The 27,604-nt window shown below is 40.9% G+C and overlaps 1 protein-coding gene across 1 annotated transcript in view; it reads right to left on the reverse strand.

Moving 5' to 3' along the window:
- Window positions 1-27,604, reverse strand: part of Pkhd1 (PKHD1 ciliary IPT domain containing fibrocystin/polyductin) — a 458,933-nt gene that overhangs the window by 182,191 nt on the left and 249,138 nt on the right. Inside the window, exons 48-50 of the mRNA XM_036168402.1 lie at window positions 27,402-27,579; window positions 25,794-25,989; window positions 4,906-4,971 (exon numbers count right to left, since the gene is read on the reverse strand). Coding sequence (XP_036024295.1) covers window positions 4,906-4,971; window positions 25,794-25,989; window positions 27,402-27,579 — 440 coding nt within the window. The remainder of the gene's footprint in view (window positions 1-4,905; window positions 4,972-25,793; window positions 25,990-27,401; window positions 27,580-27,604) is intronic.

Consider the following 27,604-nt stretch of genomic DNA (forward strand, 5'->3'; position numbering starts at 1 on the left):
GCCATTAGGTCATATTTCAGTCTTTGAAGATGAATGTGATATTACCAAAGGTATCAGCATGAATAGATACAATGCCTAATGTCAAATGCATGGGAATAACCTGCTGGTTTTTCTACCTGTACTCAAATCTATAGCAGCAATGTTCTAATTTGAGCTCTAGAACAGCTCAAAAGTATACAGACTGTGGTCATGCAGAAATTATAAACAATTAGTATATAAATACACCCCACAGCATGGAAATAAGGCACTTCTTAGAGCAGGCCTATCTAAGAAAGAAGCTTTACAAACAGTTTATAAATGCTAAAACTGTATTATCTACCTATGCTTTCTCTCTGCTGTGACACTAACACTGTAATACCTTTCTATGCTTTTTCTCTACTATGCCTGGTTTTCAATATGGCCAAACAGTCCAAGAGAACAGGCCAAAGGCTTAAGGGCATGTGTTGGTATAACCACTAACTAGTACGACAGAGGCCAGGCAGTGTTTTTGATGTTCTATATACAGTAATTTATCTGATGGACAATGACTAGGCTCTTCAAAACTTCACAAAGTCTCAAAACAAACAAAAGAGAATAGAAAAACAGTTGCTTTGGATTTATGTCACAGATGGTGGAAACAAACATCCTGTGCTTCTGCCATCATCACTATAGTTTAGAAAAGGGCTGGAATTATTTTTAATCTAACAACCCAGACCTTCCAGTGTGACTAATGATGACTGTTACATACAAATTCTATCCTGCCTTAAGAACCTGTTTTTCAGTTTCTTGTTAGTTACTAGATTTCTATATGGCTTCTATATGACTAATATTGTGCTGAAAGTTGGGGAGAGAAAATGAACTCTGAGGGTTTTTTTTGTTTTGTTTTGTTTTGTTTTTTTAAGCAGTAAGCAATATACTGCTTATCTTTTCTTGGAATCTTATACAATAGAATAAGTTCAAGACGAGATCTCGCTGACAGTAAAATTCTGTAGAAGAGAGTACTAAAAGCCAACTGTTGAGTCTGACAATCAGGGAATGTGTGATCAAGATGAGATTATTATCAGAGAAGCTTCTTCTTGTGAGTAGATGGTAGTTAACACAGAGACTCACAAGTGGACAATGTGCAGAGAGCAAGAGACTTTGGAGACTCACCACAAATGTGATGCCTTATTAAACCCCTCCCCTCAAGGCTAAGCAACCTATGTGGAAGAGGAGACAAAAAGACTGTAAGAGCCAGAGGTAGTGGACGACTCCAAAGAAACAGCATCTTCCAGACATATAAACATATGAAATCACAGAGACTGTGGATGCATGCACAAGACCCACACAAGTTCAAACCAGATAAAATCTCAACAGTGAAAAAGGAAGTGGACATGAAGCCCTACCCACTGACTAAGAGGCTATTCGCAAATGATAAAAAGGAAATCAGTTTTCTCCAATAGAATGTCACTGGGTATATCAAACATACTCCTATGCCCAGAAGTACTTAGTTGGTCAACACAAAAACAAATTCCGTGTGTGTGTGTGTGTGTGTGTGTGTACACTTTTTCATTGGTATTCTTTTGGGACATTTGGGCCTTTTTGGTGGGCGTGGGAGGAATTGGGGAGGGGAAAAATACAATCAGACTAAATTGTATGAAAAAAATTACAAATGAAAAAGAGAGTAGTCCCAGTGTAGTGGGTGAGGTAGAAACCATATTACAGAGAATTGAGGAGTACACTGGAGATAAGAAAAAGAAGAGCTCAGGTTGCATTTAGCAGTGGAGGCTATGAGAATTTTTTCTTCTCCCAAACCTTTAGATCACTTTTGGTGAGGACCAACATTTATAATAAATGCTCATCCTACTTCTCTATACAAATTTGTTAATCAGCAGCAGCTCAAATTTGAAGGGGTATCAGGCAAATATTGCAAACTACTCCTTCATGCTTCACTCACCTCCTCCTGATTTCTGTGGCTCTACGTGGAGAAAGCTAGTCTTTTAAGAAGCATCCATGATAAATAACAGCTATAAGGAGATTCATTCACGCACTGTTGTTGGGGGAGGGATGTTGGTTGGTTGATTTACACTGGTTTCTTGGCATGATCCTAGAATTTTCCTGTCACCATATCCTCACAACAACCTCATAGTTTTGTTCATGTAATAGGATCACTGTTAATGGATCAATGTAGAGAGTCTTCAAGCATATTATCAACAGTTTCAACTGCATTACACACTCATATTGAAGCTTGTAATGGGGTGTCACATAGGTAGAATTTCACTAATCATTATACCCTTGTTTATGGAAAACTAGTGTTGATAGTGCAATAATTGCATTGGTTCCCATAGATTGCTTTATTAAATAAAATGCACTGTCATATTTTAAATTTATGATTAAACTTTATATTCTGTATCTTGGAAGTCAAGGAACTCCCTGGAATCCTCTTTGCTGAAATGTTTTTACTGATGTACTGACTCTTTGGCTTTGTGCACATTGTAATACTTTCTGTCCTAAAGTATGTAAGAGAGTAAAACTGGCTATAGAGCTTAATTTCATGTGTAGATAAATACCGCAAATAATATAAGCATATTGGAGACAACATGGTATAGCAGAAAGAACACAGAACTGAGTTGAGACATGTGAGTTCTCACCAAGGCTCAACCACTGACTGCTGATATGACTATGTAAACTTTTTAATATCTAGGCATCACATGTAGTCCCACATACCCTAAAGGACCCTGGCACAAGACAGCCTTTGCAAATGGTATGAACCTGTAAAATAAGAACTCACACAATTTTGTGGAATTTGGAGATAAGATTTTCAGAGAGAAAAGAATTAGTAATAGTTATTTAAAAGGAAAATTTTGACTGGACTCCTGTCTAGTGATTGGCTGTGGATCTTTGCATCTGCTTTCATCAGTCATTGGAGAAAAGTTCTGTGATGACAGTTAGGGTATTCACTGGTCTGATCTCTGGGGCAAGCCAGTTCAGTTCAGGCACCCTCTCCACTATTGCTAATAGCCCATGCTGGGGTCATCCTTGGGGATTCATGGCAACTTCCCTAGCACTGGGTTTTTCTCTTATCCCCATGATGTCTCTCTCTATCATGATACCTCTTTCATTGCATTCCCTCTCCCTTCCTGTTCTGATTCAGCCATCCCATTCCCTTAAGTTCTCATCCCCTGTCCCCTACCCTCCATTGCCTACCACTCATCCCCAGTTTATTAATGGAGATCTCATCTATTTCCCCTTGCCAGGGTGGTCCATGCTTCCTTCTTTGGGTCTTCCCTGTTAGTTAGCTTCTCTAGAGTGGTGGGTTGTTGCTTCATTACCCTTTGCTTTATATCTAGTATCTGGGATTCTATGAGCAAGTGCATCAGGATCATGAGGGGAAAACATGCAGGGACAACCAAACCATAACTACAGGGAACTCATAACAGTTGGATCAATGGCTGTGGAGCCCACATGGGACTGGACTAGGTACTTTTCATGGCAAGAGAGTTGTGTAGCTTGATCTGCTTGGGAGGACCCCTGGTGGTAGGATCAGAATCCATCTCTGCTGCATGAGCAGGCTACCTATGATGGGATACCTCATGCAGCCTTGAGGCATGGGGAATGGCTTGGGCTTGCATGTACTGAATATGTCTTCACATGGAAGGCCTTGCCTTCTTGTGGGAGGGAGTGGGGAATGGGTTGGGAGGGGAGGCTTGGGGGCAGAAGGAAGGAAGAGGAGGATCTTTGGGGTATAAAATGAATGCAAGTTTTTTCTTAATAAAAAAAGAAATTTTAATTAATTACTATGTCATTTATTGGACACCTGCCAGAGACAGTAAGACATTATAAAGGTAAGAACCATTTTTCCTTGCTCACTGTTGCTACACACACACACACACACACACACACACCTTACAGAGAGGCAATCAATAACCTGGGGATTTTGAGGCACCTAAAGGAAAAGCCTGAATGAAAATGGCAGCTTACAGCATGAAACACAGCAGATACATGAAATCCACTGTGAAGCCAGTCTTTTTTTTTTTTTTTTTTTTTTTTTGGTTTTTTGAGACAGGGTTTCTCTGTGTAGCTTTGCGCCTTTCCTGGGACTCACTTGGTAGCCCAGGCTGTCCTCGAACTCACAGAGATCCACCTGGCTCTGCCTCCCAAGTGCTGGGATTAAGGGCATGCGCCACCACTGCCTGGTTGAAGCCAGTCTTAACTGTCCTTATTGCAGTATAAAGAAGCATAGGATGATAGCTGAAACTCCTTCTCCTAGCTCAATGTGGTCACTTTACCTCATTTGCTAATTGAAATGGAAGAATTTAAACGTTTTTGATTAGTATGACTCTTCTCTGACATAACACAAATATTCCCCTGAAAAATCAAAGGAAACCCCTGCCTTTGAAAGGCTTTATCCCTCCTGCAAATGTACAGTTAAACTGACTTACAATAAACAAAAACAAACTAAGACATACATTAAAAGGTGATTATGAGATGTTTAGTCTTTGAGAATTTGGCTCTTTTGAGTTAGCAGGATCTCACAGAACCATTTGACTTTTGGGGAGCATTTGTTTATCCTGATTTCCTGAAATTACCAGGAACAATTAAAGTTTAGAAATACCCTGGATTTTTTCTCTCCATTTGGAGGGGGCCTAATGGCCCATCTGCAGATCTGGAGTCCTGTGTGCACATATGGCTCATAACTTATGAAATGTGCTTATTTACATGTTACAATTCTTACTTTCTATTGTTTTGAAAAGCAAATGCGTCCTATATCTTCCCTTGACATGCAGACATATTTTTAATTATAGGACAACACAGCAGAGAGCTGTCAGGCACAACAGCATGAGGGTTGATGCTTGCCTGTTTATAAACAAAAGAGAGGAGGGATCCATAGGACCACTGGAGAACATTCTGCTCTCTTGGGCATTCTATTCAGTGGTTGGTACTCACCTGAAACAGTGGGAGCCACACCTTCCCTCACCTGGAGAAACACCTGAACTTGACCCTCACCTGAAACTAAAAAAAAAAAAAAAAAAGTGAATGTGCTGCAAAGGTATCACACATAGAGAATGATGGCATTTCACTTTATTCTTCCCACCCAAAACAAAATTCGGAAATGAAAGAGAAAGGAGTCCTTGTTAATTAATCAAGCACTTGATTTCTACCATTCTGTTCTTTTTGTGTTGATTTGACTGAGCATTGTGGCAGAGAGATAAGCAGTGAGGGAGGGAAACGCTTTAGCATGTGCTCTGTGGAGGCTACTGGCGTCCAGCAGGTGTGCCTGATTTCCTACGTCCATAATTTTGTGGGCTTAGTTGTAGAGTGCATGGATTTCTCACCAACAGAGTTGAGATCACCCATGAAATGTATTTGCTTTACCTTTTTCCAAACAAATGGTCCTTTTAATGAAGGTTCTCCCACACACACCCTATTCCCCCCCTTCTCCTCCCTTCTTCCAAACCAACTAAGCACATTTAAAAGGCCTGGGGTTCATTAATTTTAAGTGTTCAATAAATTAGTGGAAATAATCAAAAAGCCTGATTCTTTCTGATAATGACAATTTGATGTCAGTATAAACCAGTAGATTAAGCTGGAAACATATGCTCCTTTGCCAAGAGAGGCTGCTATAATTAAATAGTGGATGCATCTACAAGGTGCTCTCATGCCTGATTAATTAGTAATCAGGTGCGCGAACTCTATCTTTCTGGTAACACCTTGTCTCTTATTGGTTAATTACCTTTCTGCCTTACTCGATGTCATGTGAGCCAGCCCTTCCCATCACTGGAAGACCTAATGCAGCTGCAGGCTGCAGCCTTGGGGTCTTGGCCAAACATGCTCTCCATTTTTGTTTCACTGGGACCCTAAACTCTTTTTTTCCATCACAGATGGGACAGAACAAATGTCATTCTTTTTAATTGCAAAGCATACACTTCAGAACATTAGAAAGAAAATAATCCCAAAGAGATCCAAGATGAGATCTCTCAAATTCTTCTACTCCTATTTTGATCACTTTCTCATGGTTTTCAATTATAAAATACATGAGACTTAGTATTCCCTTTCTATCAGCACATCTAAGACCAGGCACATTGGCAACACACTCTTGATACATTCCTTTTGTGTGTAAGTATGTATGTATATGTATGTGTGTATATAAGGTGAGCAGTGCATTTATAAGTGTACCATAGTACCTGTGTAGAAGAAAGAAAATAACCTCAGGTATTTGTCCTCAAATATTGGTCTTTGGGTATTGGTCGTCAGGTTTTGATATTTGGGTATTAAGCCTCAGGCATTGGTCTTCACTTTGTACCTTGTTTGACTCTTTTTTGGTTTTCTGCTGCATATGTCTACTAATTAACCCACAAGCTTTTGGAGAATTATGTCTCTGCCTCCCATCTTACCACAGGAATCCTGGGTAGGGTTACACACATGTTATATGTAGCTGGCTTTTATATTGGTTCTGAAGATTTAAACTGGGTTTTTAAGATTGCATGGCTAGTGTTTTATCCACTGAGCTGTCTCCCTAGGCTAAAGTGTTCCTTTTTATGATCACTTCTAAGACCTTCCTTAAATTATTAATTTCTTCTTTTTTTAATTTTTATTTTCCAGAGCTGAGGACCAAACCCAGGGCCTTGTGCTTGCTAGGCAAGCGCTCTACCACTGAGCTAAATCCCCAACCCCTATTATTTTATTCTTGTTGTATACTTACCTATCTCTCTTTTGCATGCTCCCTTCTCTCTCTCCTCCTTCCATTTGCTTTTCTTTTTTTTTCTTAATTAATGGGGCAGGAGAGATAGTTCATTGGTTAAGCACTAATTGCTCTTCCAGAGGACCCTAGTAACATTTCCATCACCCATTTGGGCAGTTGCCTGTAACTCTAGCTCCAAGGGGTCTAATGCCCCCTTCTGGTCTCTGCAAGCATTGCACTCACCTGCATAAACTCATGCACAGGCACATACACCTAATTACAAGCAAAATAAAAATAGCTTTAAAACTAAGTCACCAGTCAACAATTTCACCTTTTCTTTTTCTTTAAGGTCTAATGCATTCACTTCTATTAGAACAGTTCTGTGCCTCACTAATGTGAAAAATTGCTACCAGTTCCTGAACATGGTATCTACCTTATTTGTTTTCAGCTCAATAATAATTACATAGTAATTAGTAATTCGGCATTGTAACAGTAACTAACATTGTCTCTCAATTTTGTTTTGTTTAGCTTTGTTATACAGGTACAGACACTGTACCTCTGAATTACACCCATACCCAGTGGACATACTTTCTTCTAAAAAGAGAGGTTTTTCTTATGTACCTTCTGACATTGGTACCTCTGGAAGTATAGGGCTTTTTTATTTTCATGGAATGATTTACAAAACTCAAGTTCACAGTGTTCTAGTCTGGTTACTCAGACTAGACAATTGAAAGGCATTCTGCTTCCTCCCACAGATGTGAAAGAATAGTCATCATCATAGTAGTAATGGTAATAATGATAATGTTGGTTTTCACTGGAATAAAAGGAAATATGGACAAAATATCATTAGGAAACATGGAAATAATGACAAAGATAGAAGGTCTTTCTGTAAGAGTTAGGAGTTGGCATTAAATAGTATCACCTAGTCAATCTCCAAGAAAGACAAACTAGAAAATCTCCCAGGAAACATCTGAAAAGAGAAATGAGATCATTTAAAGGTGCTATGAAAGTTCTTAGTCATTCTTATTCATGGTTTCAAAATAGCATAGGGTTTAATAGGCTTGTACGTGTATGGTCAGCACATACATTGTCTGTTTCTTACAATACAGCTAGAGATAAGGCAGTAGTAATAGGTACGTATCAGAAGACATTTATAAAGCTTTACAGATGCTTTACAATATTAATCCTTCAAAACATAAAGAACAATAGCATAAGAGACATATTTGGAGAAATAAAAATTAGCAATTATTCTCTGCATTAGATAGACCAAAATATTTAGAGTTAGAGAAAAAGCAGTTCATGAATCCCAAAGACCTAATATAAAGGGCCACCACTCATGCCCACACAATGGGGTTACCACAGGATGATAAATGCTGGGACTGAAGAATGTACCCTTAATACACTCCATTCTTTTCCTACAGCTCTCATCCAGGTAACATTCTTAGTAGGCCAAGGCTTTCTGGCTCCATGTTCTAGCCTGTTAGCAGTTCATTCCACTGTACTTTAGAGATGGTGCCTAGACTGAGCAGGTGCTGATGCTGTTCAGTCATGACATATCCTTCTCCAGTGTGACCCCTCTACACATCCTCCTCCAGTGTGACTCCCTCTACACATCCCCTCCAGTGTGACCCCTCCATACATCCCTCTCCAGTGTGACCCCTCTACACACACCCCTCCAGTGTGACCCCTCCATACATCCCTCTCCAGTATGATCCCTTCTACACATACTCCTCCAGTGTGAACCCCTATACACATCCACTTCTACAGTGACCCCCTCTACACATACCTCTCTAGTGTGACCCACTCTACACATCCCCCTCCAGCGTGACCCCTCTATACATCCCTCTCCAATGTGATCCCCTCTACACATACCCCTCCAATGTGATCCCCTCTACACATACCCCTCCAATGTGATCCCCTCTACACATACCCCTCCAATGTGATCCCCTCTACACATACCCCTCCAATGTGATCCCCTCTACACATATCCCCCCAATGTGATCCCCTCTACACATACCCCTCCAATGTGATCCCCTCTACACATCCCCCTCCAATGTGATCCCCTCTACATATACCCCTCCAATGTGATCCCCTCTACACATCCCCCTCCAGTGTGACCCCCTATACACATCTCCTTCCAGTGTATCCAGTGTAATTCCAAAAGCAAACAAATACTGCAAAACTAAAAGTATACTGAGAACCCATTTTCCACTTTATTATGTGTGAGGCAGATTCAGAAGACAGAGAAAAGCTATAAATAGGACAAAAATCACAGGAGTCTGGCTTTCCAAACTTCCATTGTGCATGAATGACTGACTGGAGCTCGCTGGCTCTGAGTGTGCATATATGGGTCAGATGACAAAACATTCTCAAACATTTCTAAGTCCAAAGAGGCAACAGAGGATGATAGCAAATCCATGGGCAATGGACCACAACAGCAGAGAGCTGAATCATGGCTCTTCCCTATTCCTACATGGGAACAACCAGTTAGTCACCATTTCTGACCCTCATTCACATAACCAAGAAACAAGGGGCTAGCAGGGAAGAGACTTACCCTGTTTGATAGGGTCATTGGGTGAAGAAATGTGAGCTAACACAATACATGGCACATAGGAAGTAAATATTAGCTGCTGTTGATACCACTATCACAGCATCCTTATAGTTCTTGGCTCAGGTTACCAAGGCTCCAGAAATTGCTTTCACTAATGTTGCTCTTCCCACAGCTGTATCTCATCAAGAGGAGTATATAGTATTACACAACCTAAAGAGATCTGCTTAATTTTACTAAGTGTCTTAACTCCTAAAGACTGTAAATGTGAAGTGTCATTTCCAACTTGAATAAAGAGAAGGAGGGATGAAAATCTTTAAATAATATAGGTATTGACTTGGGAAGAGTTTAAAGGCTTTGTGCAAGCTGAGATATTATGCATATGTTTTCTCTGAGGTTGTGACTTCCAATTTTGTATTTGAAATATGAGGGTGGCTAATCATTTTTGTTTATAAGTGGAGCCCTGTTGTTGATCCTTCCCAGATTGTAGGAAGTAGTCCTCAAAAACAGTGTTCGGGTCACTGGTAAATGCTATATGATGTAAGCCTGCTATAAACAGAGACATCTAAGAGAAAGAGAGCCTTTTTTTTTTTTTTTTAGAAAATGGCTCCTGGAAAGAGAAAAAAGAAGACAGTTATACAGTTAATAAGGACAAGGACGTACATGCCCAATAAGTTAAGATCCTGTGCCTGGTAAAGGTTGTCCTGTCTGGAGTCCTAGAGAAGAGAAAAAAGTAAGTACCCCCTACTCTTCCCTTAAGCAAGCCTAAGGCATTTTTGAAGTTTTGGAAGGGAAAGTAAGTACTTATCTGTTCTAAAAGAAAAAGTGTGCCAATGCCCGCCAGGGCTGGCTTCCTAAGAGAGTTGTTGTATTTGGTCTTCTTTCTGTGTTTCCATTCTAGCTTCCATGTCTGCTGCATCCATCTCTAAGGATCCGCTTCAAGTTCCTTCCCTGAGCTCTAAACTTGACTTCATGCCCCAGAAGTTAATGTCTTCTGACTTAGCTGCAGGAAACACTTGTTTGCCGGTGAGGACCAAGGCAGTTTGAGTCACAGGATGATACATACTCTTGCCTGATTTCAGCATCACTAAGAAGCTATGGAAGTCATTTTTGCCCTCATAACACATGATCCCTTAAATTACAACCATATCGAAATAGAGGGACATTCTATGTTCAAGCCTTGTCCTACCCCCACTCATAGGCACACTATTATTTTTTAAGATAACTTAATCAAGATTGACAGATATGTCTGCATTAATCATAGTCCTGAGAGCTATCTCATTAAGCCTTCTTAATTAATGTAGAAAGCAATAACAATTATGAGTCTGACTCAGAACACTGTGTACTATATTTGTGTGGAGGCATTTAAATATCTTGGGCCCTCCTGCACAAACGCACACATACAAAAACAAGAATTTCAGAGGAATCTGGGAATGAGTATCCTGTTTACTTATGAGGTAATTTTATTATTATTATTATTATTATTATTGTTATTATTATTATTATTATTATTATTATTATGTTTTAATTTTATATATCAGCCATGGGTTCCCCTGTCCTCCCCCATCCCGCGCCCACCCCCTCTTCCCACCAGCCACTCCCCTCCATTCCCATGTCCTCCAGGACCAAGACACCCCTGGGGATTCATTTAAACCTTGTGGATTTAACCCTTCTTCCAGGCTGAGCATGTGTCCCTGTGTAAGCCCAAAGTTCCAAACAGCCAGCTCATACACTAAGGACAGGTCCTGGTCCCAAAGCCTGGGTGCCTCCCAAACAGATCAAGCTATTCAGTGGTCTCACTTATCCAGAGGGCCTGATCCACCTGGGATCTCCACAGCTGTTGGATATTAATTCATGTGCTTCCATTCGATTGGCTATTTGTACCTGTGCTTTTTGCAATCTTGGATTCAACAATTCACACTCTTGCAGTCCCTCCTCTTTCTCGACAGTTGGACACCTGGAGATCCACCTGGGGCCTGGCTGAGGATCTCTGCATCCAATTCCATCAGTTATTAGATGAGAGTTCCAAGACAACTGTTAGGGTGTTTGGCCATCTGATCACCAGACTAGGTCAGATCAGGCTTTCTCTCGACCATTGCCAGCAGTCTACAGAGGATATATCATTGTGGATTTCTGGGGACCTCTCGAGCACTCTGCCTATTCCTGTTCTCATGTGGTCTTCATTTATCATGGTCTGTTATTCCTCATTCTCCCTTTCTGTTCTTGATCCAGCTGGGATCTGCTGCTCCCCTAAGCTTTCTTTCCCTCAAATCTTGCCCTTCATTATTCCCACTGTCATCCAGGTTGTTCATGTAGAACTCATCCATTTCTCTGTCATTGGGTGATCCCTGGGTCTTTCCTAGGGTCCCGTTTTCTAGGTAGTCTCCCTGGAGTTGTGTAGCAGTCTAGTCATCTTTGTTTTACACATAGTATCCTCCTATGAGTGAGTACATACTGTGTTTGTCCTTCTGAGTCTGGGTTACCTCACTCAGGATGATTTTTTCTAGACCCATCCATTTGCCTGCAAACCTCATGATGTCATTGTTTTTCTCTGCTGAGTAGTACTCCATAGTGTATATGTACGATATTTTCTTTATCCATTCTTCAGTTGAAGGGCATCTAGGTTGTTTCCAGGTTCTGGCTATCACAAACAATGCTGATATGAACATAGCTGAGCAAATGCCCTTGTGGTATGATTGAGCATTCCTTGGGTATATGCCCAAGAGTGCTATAGCTGGGTCTTGGGGGAGATGGATTCCCAATTTTCTAAGGAAGCATCATATTGATTTCCAAAGTGGCTGTACAAGCTTGCATTCCCACCAGCAGTGGAGGAGAGTTCCCCTTGCTCCACATCCTCTCCAGCATAAGCTGTCTTCTGTGTTTGTGATCTTAGCCATTTAGACAGGTATAAGGTGGTATATCAGAGTCATTTTGATTTGCATTTCCCGGATAATTAGGGATGTTGAGCAATTCCTGAAATGTCTTTCAGCCATTTGAACTTCCTCTGTGGAGAATTCTCTGTTTAGTTCTATAGCCCATTTCTTAATTGGACTGTTGGGCATTTTGATGTCTAATTTCTTGAGTTCTTTATATATTCTGGATATCAGCCCTCTGTGAGATGTGGGGTTGGTGAAGACCTTTTCCCATTCTGTAGGCTATAGCTTTGTCTTGCTGACTGTGTCCTTTGCTCTACAAAAGCTTCTCAGTTTCAACAGGTCCCATTGATTGATTGTTTCTCTCAGTGTCTGTGCTACTGGTGTTATATTTAGAAAGTGATCTCTGATGCCAATGCGTTCAAGAGTACTTCCTACTTTCTCTTCTACCAGGTTCAGAGTAACTGGATGTATGTTGAGGTCTTTGATCCACTTGGACTTAAGTTTTGAGCACGGTGACAGATATGGATCTATTTGCAGACTTCTACACATTGACATCTAGTTATGCCAGCACCATTTGTTGAAGATGCTTTCTTTTTTCCATTGTACATTTTTGGCTTCTTTGTCAAAAATTATATATTCATAGGTGTGCGGGTTAATGTCAGGGTCTTCAATTCGATTCCATTGTTCCACATGTTGGTTTTTATGCCAGTACCAAGCTGTTTTTATTATGGTAGCTCTATAGTAGAGCTTGAGGTCGGGGATCGTGATGACTCCAGAGGTTGTTTTATTGTACAGGATTCTTTTGGCTATCCTGGTTTTTTTGTTTTTCCATATGAAGTTGAGTATTGTTCTTTCCAGATCTGTGAAGAATTGTATTGGTAATTTGATGGGAATTGCGTTGAATCTGTAGATTGCTTTTGGTAGGATCGCTATTTTTACTATGTTAATCCTGCCTATCCATGAGCATGGGAGATCTTTCCATTTTCTGACATCTTTTTCAATTTCTTTTTTCACGGACTTAAAGTTCTTGTCATATAGGTCCTTCACATGCTTAGTTAGAGTAACCCCAAGGTATTTTATATCATTTGTGGCTATTGTAAAGGGTGATGTATCTCTGATTTCCTTCTCAGCCTGTTTGTCTATTGTATATAGGAGGGCTACTGATTTTTTTGAGTTGATCTTGTATCCTGCTATGTTGCTGAAGGTTTTTATTAGCTGTATCAGTTCCTTGGTTGAATTTTTGGGGTCACTCATATATACTATCATGTCATCTGCAAACAGGGAGAGCTTGACTTCTTCCTTTCCAATTTGTTTCCCCTTATTCTCTTTATGTTGTCTTATAGCTCTGGCTAGAACTTCAAATACTATATTGAATAAGTAGGGGGAGAGGGCACAGCCTTGCCTTGTTCCTGAGTTTAGTGGTATTGCTTTAAGTTTCTCTCCATTTAATTTGATGTTGGCTGTTGGCTTGCTGTAGATTGCCTTTATTATGTTTAGTTATGTTCCCTGTATTCCTGATCACTCCAAGACCTTTATCATGAAGGGGTGTTGGATTTTGTCAAATGCCTTTTCTGCATCTAGTGAGATGATCATGCGGTTTTTTTCTTTGAGTTTATTTATATGGTGTATTACATTGATGGGCTTTCGTATGTTGAACCACACTTTCATCCCTGGGATGAAGCCTACTTGAACATGGTGGATAATTGTTTTGATGTGTTCTTGGAGTCTGTTCACCAGAATTTTTATTGAGTAATTTTGCATCAATGTTCATGAGGGAGATTGGTCTGTAGTTCTCTTTCTTTGTTGCATCTTTGTTTGGTTTAGGAATCAGGGTAATTGTAGCCTCATAGAAGGAGTTTGGTAATATGCCTTCTGCTTCTATTGTGTGGAACAATTTAAAGAGTATTGGTATTAAGTCTTCTTTGAAGATCTGGTAGAATTCTGCAGTGAAACCATCAGGTCTAGGGTTTTTTTGGTTGGGAGACTTTTTATGACTGATTCTATTTCCTTAGCGGTTATTGGACTATTTAAATTTTTATCTGGTCTTGATTTAACTTAGGTATGTGGTACCTATCCAGAAAATTAACCATTTCTTTTAGATTTTCCAGTTTTGTGGAGTAGAGGTTTTTGAAGTATGACCTGATGATTCTCTGGATTTCCTCATTGTCTGTTGTTATGTCCCCCTTTTCATTTCTGATTTTGTTAATTTGGATGCTCTCTCTGTGTCTTTTGGTTAGTTTGAATAAGGGCTTGTCTATCTTGTTGATCTTCTCAAAGAACCAACTCTTTGTTTCATTAATCCTTTGTATTGTTCTCTTTATTTCTATTTGATTGATTTCAGCTCTCAATTTGATAATTTCCTGGCATCTGTTCCTCCTGGGAGACTTTGCTTCTTCCTGTTCCAGGACTTTCAGGTGTGCTGTCAAGTCCCTAGCATGAGATTTCTCCAGCTTCTTTATGTGTGCATTCAGTGCTATGAATTTCCCTCTTAGCACTGCTTTCATAGTATCCCATAAGTTTGGGTATGTGGTGTATTCATTTTCATTGATCTCTAGGAAGTCTTTAATTTCTTTCTTTATTTCTTCCTTAATCCATTGGTGATTCAGTTGAGAATTATTCAATTTCCATGAGATTGTAGGATTTCTGTAGGTTTTTTTTGTTGTTGTTGTTGAAATCTATCTTTAAACCATGGTTGTCTGATAGAACACAGGAGGTTATTCCAATTGTTTTGTATCTGTTGAGATTTGCTTTGTGGCCAAGTATGTGGTCGATTTTAGAGAAGGTTCCATGGGGTGCTGAGAAGGTATATTCTTTTTTGTTTGGGTGGAATGTCCTGTAGATATTGATTAAGTCCACTTGAGCTGTAACATCAGTTAAGTCCATTATGTCTCTGTTAAGTTTCAATTTGGCTGACCTGTCCAGAGGTGAAAGTGGGGTGTTGACGTCTCCCACTACTAATGTGTGGGGTTTTATATGTGATTTAAGCTTTAGTAATGTTTCTTTTACATATGTGGGTGCCCTTGTGTTTGGGCCATAAATGTTCAGAATTGAGACTTTATCTTGATGGATCTTTCCTGCGATGAGTATGTAATGTCCTCATCATCTCTTTTGATTGATTTTAGTTTGAAGTCTATTTTGCTGGATATTAGGATGGCTACACCAGCTTGCTTCTTAAGACCATTTGATTGGAAAGTCTTTTCCCAGCCTTTTATTCTTAGGAGGTGTCTGTCTTTGAATTTGAGGTGTGTTTCTTGTATGCAGCAGAAAGATGGGTCCTGTTTTCATATCCATTCTGTTAGTCTGTGTCTTTTTATAGGTGAATTAAGTCCATTGATATTAAGGGATATTAATGACCAGTGATTGTTTTTTCCTGTTGTCATTTTTAATTTTTGGTAATAGTGTGTGTGTACTTCTCCTCTTTGGGGTTTACTGCTGTGGTGTTATCTATTGTGTGTTTTCATGGATGTATCTGCCTTCCTTAGGTTGGGATTTTCCTTCTAGTGCTTTCTGTAGGGCTGGGTTTGTGGATAAGTATTGTTTATATCTGGTTTTGTCTTATTCACTCCATCTATGATGACTGAACGTTTTGCTGGATATATTAGTCTAGGCTGGCATCCATGGTCTCTTAGTGTCTGCATTATATCTGTCCAGGTCCTTCTGGCTTTCAAAGTCTCCATTGAGAAATCGGGTGTTATTCTGATGGGTTTGCCTTTATAAGTCACGGCCTTTTTCCTTTGCTGCCCTTAATATTCTTTCTTTATTCTGTACATTTAGTTGTTTAATTATTATGTGGCAAGGGGACTTTTTTGGGGGTCTAGTCTGTTTGGTGTTCTATAGGTTTCTTGTATCTTCACAGGCATTTCCTTCTTTAAGTTGGCAAAGTTTTCTTCTATGATCTTGTTAAATATATTTTCTGTGCCTTTGAGTTGGTATTCTTCTCCTTCCTCTATCCCTATTATTCTTAGGTTTGGTCTTTTCATGGTATCCCAAATTTCTTGGACATTTTGGGTCATGACTCTGTTGGTTTTAGTGTTTTCTTTGACTGATGAATCTATTTCTTCTACCGTATCTTCAACACCAGAGATCCTCTCTTCCATCTCTTTCATTCTGTTGGTTATACTTGTATCTGAAGTTCCTGTTTGTTTGCTCAGATTTTATATTTCCAACATTCCTTCTGATAGTGTCTTCTTCATTTTTCTATTTCCCTCTTCAGGTCTTGGACTGTCTCCCTTGCTTTTTCATGATTTTTTTCAAGGACTTATTGTTTTCTTCTGCTTTAATTGTCCTTTCCTCTAGTTTTTTTATAGCATTCTTCCCATTTTTTATTTGTCTGTTCCTCTACTTTATTTTTGATTTCTTCTATATAAGGTTCTAGCGTCTTCATGATGTTACTTATAAGGTTGTTTTCTTCTTCTTCTTCCATTCCGTGATGTTCAGGTCTAGCTGTTGGAGAAGGGCTAGGTTCTGGTGATGCTGTATTGCTCTTTATTTTGTTGTATGTACTTCTGCCTTGGCGTCTGCCCATCTCCTCTTGGGTTCATTCTTGGTCTTATCAGTGTATTTGGTCCAGAGAGAGCTACAGATTTAGGGAGCCTCTCTCTGGTCCAGATGGAAGCTCTGGGCCAGATGGGAGCGCTGGTCCAGATGAGAGTGCTGGCCAGATAGGAGCTTGGGGGCTGGACTCTGAGTCTTGGGAAGTCCCTGGGCTCTCCTTATTTTGTCCATATGTGAGCTCCTCTTGTCCAGATGGGAGTTCCTCTGGTCTCTGGTCCAGATGGGAGTTCCAGGGAAGGATGGAAGCTGGGGGTTGGTCTCTGAGTCTCAGGAAGTGGCTGGGGTCTTAGGTAAATGGGTGTGTGGGCAGGGTGTTGACACTGAGCCTGCAGGGTCTGCCTCCAGTCTTGGAGAAGGGGAGACTTCCTGTAGGGCCTGCTGATTGGCCAGAAACGGGCCAAGTTGGTCAGGTCCTCCTGGGATGGCCTGTGTCCAGGGGTGTGACCCAGGGGCAGTTGCCTCTCTGGCTATAACCCCAGGCACTCACCTCTGGTCCAGATGGGAGTTCCCTTATGAGGTAAAGTTTTAAAAACAGGGCCAGGAGGTGGTGGTGGTGCATGCCTTTAATCCCAGCACTCAGGAGGCAGAGCCAGGTGGATCTCTGTGAGTTCCAGGACAGCCTGGGCTACTAAGTGAGTTCCAGGACAGCCACAAAGCTACACAGAGAAACCCTGTCTCAGGAAAAAAAAAATTAAAAACACTATTTACATAAGTATGTAATTTCTTTTGGACTTACCAACAACAACACAGTTTGTACTTGGGAAGTGGTGTTCCTATCAACTAAGGAGAGACACTTTGGTGGAAAATACCCCTGGGGTCACACTAGTTACTAGAAGAAATCAGACAAAAATTGGTAAGCCACATTATCATTCCCAAGTATATGTATAGCCATGATTTTGGTAGCATAACATGTTGTATTTTAATGGCTATTGGCTTTTAAGGTGTTTTAGAAAGAAACAAGTGTCCTATTAATTTTCATAGTTTTAGGGATAGTATTGCATATGGAAAGGTTGTGTTTAAAAAATACAACAGTGTAACAGTTGGATTTAAATATCAAGCAAATAATAGAGAAGGCATGAGAAAATGATGAAAGGGCTGGGTGTGATGGCTCACACCTGTGATCCTAGGTCTCAGGAGGCTGTGGCAGCTGAGCAGTCAACAAAAAGAGAAATAAATGTGACAAAATTCTAAGGATAGAGGTCATGTATCTAAAGTTCAAGAAGCATAGTGTCGGCTAAACATACACGGTTTTCTCACAGAAGAATTGGTTTACCAGGGCAAGTGTTCAACATGAAATTTTAAAAAGAAAGCAAGATACTAGAGAAGAAAACACATGGAACCTAGAGTCAGAACAGCTGTATTAGAATAGAAGTCACCTCACCTGTGACCCATGTCAATTAAGGTTCACCACTTGGCATTACTAAGAATAACCTTCCTACCTCTGTCACTCCTAAAAGATCCACAATAACTCATCCAAGTTTGTCTCTCTCCTTTCCTTTCTCTCTAGCTCCTTCCTTCTTTTTCTTCCTTCATTCTCTCTGCTACCTCTCTTGGTTGTTTTTTTTTTTTTTTCCTTTTGGAGCAGAAGCTACTATAACCAAGAAGCAAAGAATTCCTTTTCCCATCCCAAGCTCCTGTCCCTGCTATCTGGAATTTTTTTAACCATAAAGGTTAGTATATTTCCAAGTCAATCAGTTACATTAGTGGTAAAGTCCTTAGGGATCTTTGGAGAATGAGTTTTCCATAAGAATGTAAATTAATTTATTAACTAGAATGCTATACATTGCCTTAGAGGCCTTCAGCATGGGGAGGACGACAGTATTGTGAAAGATTATGATTCTGCCCTGCCTATGGATGTTCCCAAGAGCTCTGGAGAGCAGTTCAATCCTGTCTTCTTATATTCTCACAGGATTCCCTTGCCAGAAAGTGCATGGCATCTTTAGACCCACAGAAGCATAGAGGAGTCCAGACGGCAGCCAGTATCCTGACTGCTTTGAGACTAGGAGAGCCACATTATGGTCATGAACCTAGCCTCAAACTCAAGAAAGAATCGCTATTTTCAGGATCTTACAAGTTGGCGGCAAGATTTCTGGTGCATCTCTGTAGTGTGACATGAGTTCTCCAAAAAAACTCGGCACACAAAACAAAAATCCATTTCGTCATACCATGTTTGTTTTCATACAGAACAACCCCCAGATCCTCAACACATAGCCAGCCTTTATCTTGGTGAAAGGAACATTTGAACACATACATTAGTCTGCCAAGACATGATTTGGTTTTGTTTTCTGTCCAGTCAGAAGGTGGTGACACAGGAGCCTCTGAGCCTTGCAGATGTACTTTCAGCTGCTGCCTCACACAATGTCCCAGTGCAGTAGCCATCTCTACTCTGCTTGGAGGCTGTGTGAATTCAGGAGGACAACTGTGAATGGCGAAGCATCTGATATGAATTTATCACAGGCTGCTGGTTGGATGGAGTGCAGGATAAAGCAAGGAGTGGGGGCTGTGAGTATTTAATGCACACTGCCACAACCCAACAGTTTGCCCTAAAGAGCCTTTTACCAATATAAAAGGACAGGGTCAAAAGTAAGTTGACCCTTGACAGAATGTACAATTATTAGAAGAGTCTGCGGAGGAGCAGCTGCTGGAACCCCACTGGCTCCACATCGGGCTTCCAAGAGTCAGAATATGAATAATCCAGTCAAGGTTGTTTTCTTCACTCCTCTCAGCCTCTCACCACCTCCCGCCAGCCTTCACCTCCTGGTTTGGGCAAGTCCTATTATATTGCTACAGGAAGAAGCATAGCCCTCCCTAGCAGCTGCAATAATTGTGTTCCTATTGTAATGAAGACCTCCTCCTGGCCACCCCCCTACAAGTGGCCATTGTGAGTGGGGAGTCAGTGATTACACGCTTGGCCTGATGCTTAGGGACCCAGCTGCCTAAGTGCTGACACACGAGCATGCGGAAGACCAGGGAGGGGGCCCATAGAGGTGGAGGCAAGAAGTGGGGGAAACCCAGTCTGTGAGATGGTCCAACATAGGAGACCTTCTGCATAAGTCAAGCCCAGAACAAATGAGGCTTTATCAGGCCTCGGTGATGAGGGGTCTCATCTCCCTTTGAAGTGGAGCTGAGCATGGGGCCTAGCAGCTTTCCCTCCTTTGGACCAAGCAAACATCCTTCTTTTGATATGCTACATGCTCATTATCTCTGCCCCATTTAATGATTTTTGATTGAAGGGTGGCGGCTGGGATGCTGAGAGGATCCTTAGAGAGGCTCCACACAGCCAAGTCCGTAAGAAAGGCTTTCCTTGTGTCTGGGCCTAAATTTGGAATTTCTTAACAGTGTGCACTTGTTCTTAGAGGCAGATAAGGGCTGAGCGTGAAATTCTTAATTAAGCAATAAATAGAGAGTGGGGTGTCAGCAGATGTAGCCAGTAGCCATGGCAACAAGAATCACATGGGCAAGAGAGATGAGACTAGATGGAGGCCTCAGGCTTGGGCCTGACTGACAGCTGAAGAATCCTACAAAGCTTGTAAACCAGATTAATTAGCTGACTAATTATTTCATAGCGTTAATGTAACTAAAAAATAAAAATAGTTCACCATGAACTGAAACATTCCTGGGGGTGGGAGGAAGACAGCAGTGGAAGTAGGAAGGAAGTAGCTTGGGAAGGCAGAGACACGAGTTGTCAGTCAAACCATGTGAGTGGAGAAATGAGCTTGCTGAATTTGATTCCTCACTTGCAAGCAGGAGAGAACACTCATTTTACAATTACACGTGTTCCCAAGCATAACTTGGAAGTTACAGCCAGGGCCTGCCATCCCTTCTCGCTCACCACCTCAAATACTGCTTCCTCTGGGTCCTAACCTGAACTTCAACAGCACAACTCTCCTGGGCAATATTTTCAGTGGCTTTGGAAAGGCAACCTGAACCAATCTCCTCAAAAGATATATTTAAGTGAGTGTATAACACTTGTTTAAATTCCTGTTCACAGCAACATGCCAGGTACATCATATGGTCATGGACTTCAAGTAATATAAAATCCAGTTTTTAAAAAAGTAAAGAGCCTGGGGATGTCTCAGTTGGTAAAGTATTTGACCTGTAAGCCTGATGACCTGGATTTGGTCTCCAGAACCCATGGGGAAAAAACGCCGAGAACAGGAGGAATATGCACTTGTAATCTCAGCACTGGGGAGGCAGAGCCAGGTGAACTGGACCCCTGAACCTCACTGGCCAGCCAAACTAGCCTAATTGTGACATTCCTGGGCACTGAGAACCCCTGTCACAGAAGACACAGTGGATGGCACCTGAAGATTGACATCTCCAATTAGCCTCTGGCCTCCACATACATGTACACATGTGTACCCATGGACGTGGGCACCAACACACACACGAACATGCAAAGAAGAGGGACTGTAGTAAGAACACTGAAATGAAGATACTTCATTAATGGAGAGAGAAGAGGAAGAGTCCATTGAGAAAGTTTTTTTGTTGTTGTTGTTTTGTTTGTTTTTTTTGTTGTTGTTGTTCTGGGGTTTTTTTTGTTTTGTTTTGTTTTGTTTGTTGTTGTTGTTGTTGTTTTTGTTTTACCAGAGTAGTAGGTTAGGCTAAACAAGCTTTAACGTATTTGAATGCTTTGTATCACATTTCCAAGAGACAAGTAAATATTCTTAACCTCCTTGTAGAAGTGAACATATTGAGGTATGAAGCAATTATAGCACCATGCCCTAGGAAAAGGAACCAGCCAGCTACTGATTAAAACCCTAAGCCCAAAGCAAGCACTGGCCATGAGCTTTCTGGAAACCCAGCACTCCATAAAGATGTTTGCTGAGCAAAGACGAAGCTAGCCTCACTGGAAAGGAGAAATGGAGGGTCAAACGTGTGTATGGTGTATTTTTTCTCTATTGCTGGGAACCAGGGAGAAGTTCTCTTCGGCAGCCTGCCTAGCAGCCCCTTCTCTATCCTTTGTGGTTGGTGATCAATGATTATTTAGTGGGTAGCACACTCTAGTGGAGAGACCCAGAGCAAGGAGCTAGAATGCCTGGGTTCTGTTCTTTTTAGTTCTTGTTTGGGCCTGAAGTAAGAAAAATAACGTAAGTCTCTTGTGATGAAGTTAAGTAGAAGAGATATAACTAACTGTAACAAGAAAAAAAAAAAACTTCCTGCAATGGGGTGTGGTAAGGTCAAAAACAGACAGCACATCAGATTATTCACTTAAAAGCAGCTGATGTTCAATCCAGACAAAATTTTCAGCACAGAGAAAGGGCTCTGTATACATAGCCTCACCTCTGAATAAGAGTCTATTTGCAATTGATACCCACTGGCGAAGGAAAAAGTCAGTGTTCTCCAATGGAGTGTCCTGGGTTTATCAACCACACTCCAGGGCAGGCCCCATGCCCAGGAGTAGTTGACAAACCAAAATGAATCCCATGGTGTGTGTGTGTGTGTGTGTGTGTGTGTGTGTGTGTGTGTGTGTGTGTGCTTTTTGTTTTGTTTTAATTATTTATTGGGTTTGATTTGCTTGTTTTTTTGTTTGGTTGGTTTTGGTTTTGGTTTTGGTTTGGTTTTTTGAGACAGGGTTTCTCTGTGTAGCTTTGCACCTTTCCTGGATCTCACTCAGTAGACCAGGCTGGCCTCGAACTCACAAAGATCCACCTGCCTCTGCCTCCCGAGTGCTGGGATTAAAGGCGTGTGCCACCATAATTTGATTGTTTTTATTTTTGTTATTTTGGGAGGATTGAGAAAGATAGTGAAGTTAAGTGGGTAGGGAGATGAGGAGAGTCTGGGAGAGGTTGAGGGAGGGGAATAAAGGATCAATGTATATTGTATGAAAATAATAATAATAATAATAATAATAATAATAATAATAATAATAAAAGAAGGAATTAATAAATGAAATCCATCCAGTTGTCAAAGAGGCTGCCTTAGAAGGAAACAGCAGCTAAGTGAAAGAACAGCACAGAAAAACTGACCTGAGTCTGTACCTCAGGAAGTCAGGCAGTTTCCTGACGATACATGCAACTCTACTGATGTCTCACATCCTAGTATACATGTGTGAAATCTTGATTTGTATATTCTATGTGAATTATTCTAATGCTAATCCTAAAAGGTCACAAAAGCAAGCAACTAATGAAAGTAAGGATCTAACTAATTTATCAAATTGCAACACAAATCTCTAACTGTACTTCCTATGGGTTGTGTTGGTGTGCTGGCTGTGATAATAACCTCACTATTAGTAGGCTATGAGGAAAGACACACAGGTCTGTAGAATGCATGGTAGTCTATCCACCTCATTTCTACAGAAGTTGTAATCTTTATACAGAGGATATCCATAATTACGGTCAATGTGCATCGTCAATGTAGCTGTGTGGGGAGCTAACACAGGGGAACAGCACACACCTCAATTCCAGATCAGAAATGGGACCATAAGTGGTTGTAGTCACTCATTTGCCCCATTCACTTACAGTATAAACGAGGCGATACTGACCACACAAGTTCCTATTGATCATCCTCTTCAAGAATCAAGAGTCTTTCAGTACATTACACATTCAAGCAACCCTCCAAGGCTTCCTTTTTCTTTTCCAAATCATAGGCAAAGGAAAGACTATGAGGATATTTTGATACAAAAAAATATTCATTAGTAAAATCTACCTACCTAATAAAATGTCTATCAAAATGATGACTATCATTTGATTAGTTCATATTAGAAATGAAATATGAATGGTCAAATTCAATGCAAGGAACATATATTTTAATCCATTTGTCAAGAAGTTTTCTTTTTATGCCAGGAAAGCACCAACTCTCCCTTTGTTGCTTTATTAAAATTCAATAGTGGTAAAGCTTTTGTGTGGGTCAGACCCAGTTTTCATATGGTTATGTGCAAGTGGGACAGACAAGTGACCCAGGGCAACTGCCTACTATTTACTATCCTTAGGGCCAAGTCTGGCTTGTGGCAGGGCTAAGACTTGCTATGTTGATCAGGCTCCCTGAATTTGTCAGAATCTATTAAGAACAATTTATAACAGAGCCATCATTGCAGAAGTCCATTTTATCAGATACTCTTTCTTGCACACCACCACAAAAATGTGGTGTAGCCACTAAACCCTAAAAGGTCACAAAAGCTAAACAATTAAATGAAAGTAAGGACTGAACTAATGACATGTCTTCTATAGAAATGGTCATCTATAGGATGAGTACCACTGATTAGATCATATTGGTGAACTGGCGAGGCGGATACAAGTGGACATCATGATTTTCAGTGACCCATAAGGACACTGGAGTAGAAAAAAAAACCAGATAGACTTCAGGAGGTCAAAAATGGACAGTCCTGTGTCTAACACTGGGGTGCTATGTAACACACACATGAGAAGATTAGGAACTCCTGCCCGCAGACTGCAAAGACAGGGGTTGTCAGGGTCCCTCCTCCTCCTTCTAATCCTGATCCTGGACAGATTCAGCCTATCCTCAGCCCTCCAGTCCAGGGATCCTTAGCTCATGCCATCTAGTCCCCCTAAGCTCAGCAGCTCTCCAAAGTTTCTCTTGTCAAATGCCACACACATGCTCACTTGCACCAGCATTGGCAAATAGTCTCTGCTGTTTCCAGTGCAATCAGCCGGCCTATCACCTTCACAGGGTGAAGTTAGTTGTTGGTTGTTTTCTATTTTTTTGTTGTTGTTGTTGATGTTTTGATCAGCATACAAAGAAGTGGAATTTATTGTGACTTTCCATATATATGCATCATTAGACTCTGTTCCTATTCACTCCCCGTTTCTGTCCCTCTTACTGGACCCTCCCCCCACAGTTACCACCTCTTCAACTTTCATGATAGACATATTCTACTCTCTTGTTCCTATCTCCCTTCCATTTAGAACATGTCCTAATCTCTCAGAGCCCTCTTTTCTCCTCCAATGTCATACACACACACACACACACACACACACACACACACACACATCTAGATTTCACACATGAGAGAAAACAAGATATTTGTCTTTCTGAACCTGTCTAATTGGGTAAAACATAATCTAGCTCCTATACATCTTCCTCTGAATGTCATAATGGAATTCTTCTCAGATAAAAAAAATCATGGTATATATGTATTAATTTTCTTCTTACACTCCTCTGTTGATGGATAGCAAGGCTGACTCCATTTCCTAGCTATTGTGAATGGTTGCATCAATAAACACTGGTGAGCAAGAGTCTTTAATATGCTGATCTAAATCTTCCATGTGTATACCTTGGTCATGTAGTTTTTAGAGACACCTTTAGACTGATTTCCATATTGCCTTTACTACTTTTACATTCTTGGTAGAGGTGAATAAGAATTCCTCTTCCTTCAGGGTGATGGTGGCGCATGCAGAGGCAGGTGAATCTCTGTGAGTTCAAGGCCAGACTGCTCTACAAAGAGAGTTCCAGGACAGGCTCCAAAAGCTACATAGAGAAACCCTGTCTCAAAAAACAAACAAACAAAAAAGGGTTCCTCTTTCCATATATTCTTGTCAGCATTTGGTGTTGTTTTCTTGATGATAGCCATTCTGACTAGAGTGAAATGGACTCTCTGAGTGACCTTTTAAAATTATGTATATGTATGTGTGTCTGAGTATGGGTTTGTGAGCATGTATCTCATGCCTGCAAACACTAGATTCCCCTGGATCTCCTAGAGCTGGAGTTACTGGCTGTTGTCCTGAGAAGCAAACTCAGGTCCTCTGTAGGAGCAGCAAGCACTTTTAACTATGGAGCCACCCCTCCAGCCCCATCTCAGAGCAGATTTAATTTGCAATTATTTTACTACAAATAGGATACTACCTTAAAATCAATTAAATATTAATATCATACTTATCAAGCACTTAATATAGATTAAGAACTTTGATAAAGCATTTTGCATGCCACCCTTATTTAACTGCATGTATGATGTAGATCTTATTGTTATTTTACAAATAAAGGGACTAAGATATAGAGCACCTATTTATCTATCACTCACTTCCTACTGAGTCTTGGGATTCAGAATTAAACCTATATGATCTGATTTTAGAGCCCACCCATTTAATTACAACATACAGCACCGCCATCCCCTTTATTCCTCATTTATTTCACAGCACAAAAGTTGAAGTTGAGGAGGAATAAAGAAAGCTTTCTGACTATATGCACTCAAAAACTACTTCTGTGGGTGGATCCTTACCCAGATAGGTGAGCTGCCTTAACTGGCTGTTGAAGAACCAGTCACAGCCTCTGTCATGGCTGGGCAAAGGAGGAGATGGAAGTGACTGACCCAGGAGATTCCCACATCTGATGAGGATATCCGGGTAAGGCGGGAGGTCCCCGTGCTGCAGCAGGAGATGATTTTGGGGGGCAAAGCTGTCAAAGGTTGCCGAGTACTAAAGTGAGAAAGGAAAAACACATTGATGAGCAAGAAGACCCCTCCCCTCAAAAGGAGTCATTTAGCAGCAGAACAGGTCAACGCCAAACCACACTTCCTGTAGGGAAATGGGCCTACTTGAACCTATTTCATAGAAGTTCACAGTTAGACTACCAAATCACTAAATGTGAAGACTGAAATAAGCCATGGGGTTCTTCTTGTTTATAACCACAGTGAAGAGAGGAGGAGACCATGACCCAGACAAGTGAACTGACTTCTCATGGCCAAACAGCTGTAAGAGAAGGGGCCAGGTCTACAGTTGCTTGCCAGCTTTCCTCGGGACATGAAGAGGCGAGAGGTGGTCAAGAATTGTGCATGAGTAACAGCTACAGCTTACGCCGCTGGGGCACCTGGTGATTCAGTCAACCCATGAGAGCCTAGTGATTGCTAATCTCACTGTACCATTCTAGAGCATGCAGCAACCAATTGCTTGGACCACAAGGCAGAACAGTGCAGAGTCAGGACACAAACCTTCCTGAGCCACATCCTTAATCTTACCTTTGGGGAAAATTCCTTGGAGTGTTCTTATGGTAAACCCAATGGACAGCAAAGAGAGGCAGGGGGACAATATCCTTTCTGAGGGCCACAGTGAGAAGATCAGCTGAGATAAGCACCTCCAATATCCCTGAAATACACTTCCACAACTATATGGACTTTGTTGTGTGTGACACAGAAAGAACCAGCTATGTGAAAGGGGAATAAGCTTAAAGAAACACCTTGAATTACCATTTCCATTTAAAATTTTATGTCTTATTATTATTGTTGTTGTTAACGTCTTGAAAAATGTGCTCGCTTTCTACCTAACCATTACCCCTAACAATTTGATTCTTTCTACTGAGCCCTGCCTGGAGGAGCATGAAGATAGATCTCTTTGTAAATTCATCTTGAGCCACAAGGTGGCAGTATGAAACATGTGATTGACCAGTTAAGAAATTTTCTCTGGCTTCTAACCATTGTAACAAGGGTAAGTTAGGTTGTAGCTTATATTTTTAAAAAGAGACAGAGAGAGATAGAGAGAGAGGGAGCAGAGGGAGGAAGGGAGGAAGGGAGGAAGGAAGGAAAAGAAGGGAGGAAGGAAAAGAAGGGAGGAAGGAAAGGAAGGAAGGAAGGAAGGAAGGAAGGAAGGAAGGAAGGAAGAAGGAGAAAAGAAAAGGCTACTTTTCACCGAATCACTAAATTTCTAGCAGAACTAGTTTCACGTTCAAGATGCGATTTAAGTACTAAAGGATTCAAGTTAACAAACCAACCATCTAGCAAACTGCTGCTGAAGCTTCCTTTGTGAGCATCAGATAACAGTTACAGCCTGTTCCTTCACAGAAGTGCAGAGAGGAGCCACTTCGTGTGGGAAGCAATGCCAGTACATGGGTTTACCTGCAAAGACCTGTCCATCCAAGGGCTCTGGAACTGCAGCGAGTAGGTCTCTTGATCCAAGAGCAGAGCCATCCAGCCATAATAGTTAGACATTGTGTCACCCACGTAATTGACAGTGATTGTCTTGTTTCTGCTGTCAGTTATGATTAAATTCTTAGGAACACCAAGGGCCTTCTCTCTATAGCGAATTAAAAAGAAAAAAT

Source organism: Onychomys torridus, chromosome 18 (assembly GCF_903995425.1).
Source record: "Onychomys torridus chromosome 18, mOncTor1.1, whole genome shotgun sequence".
Lineage (NCBI taxonomy): Eukaryota > Metazoa > Chordata > Mammalia > Rodentia > Cricetidae > Onychomys > Onychomys torridus.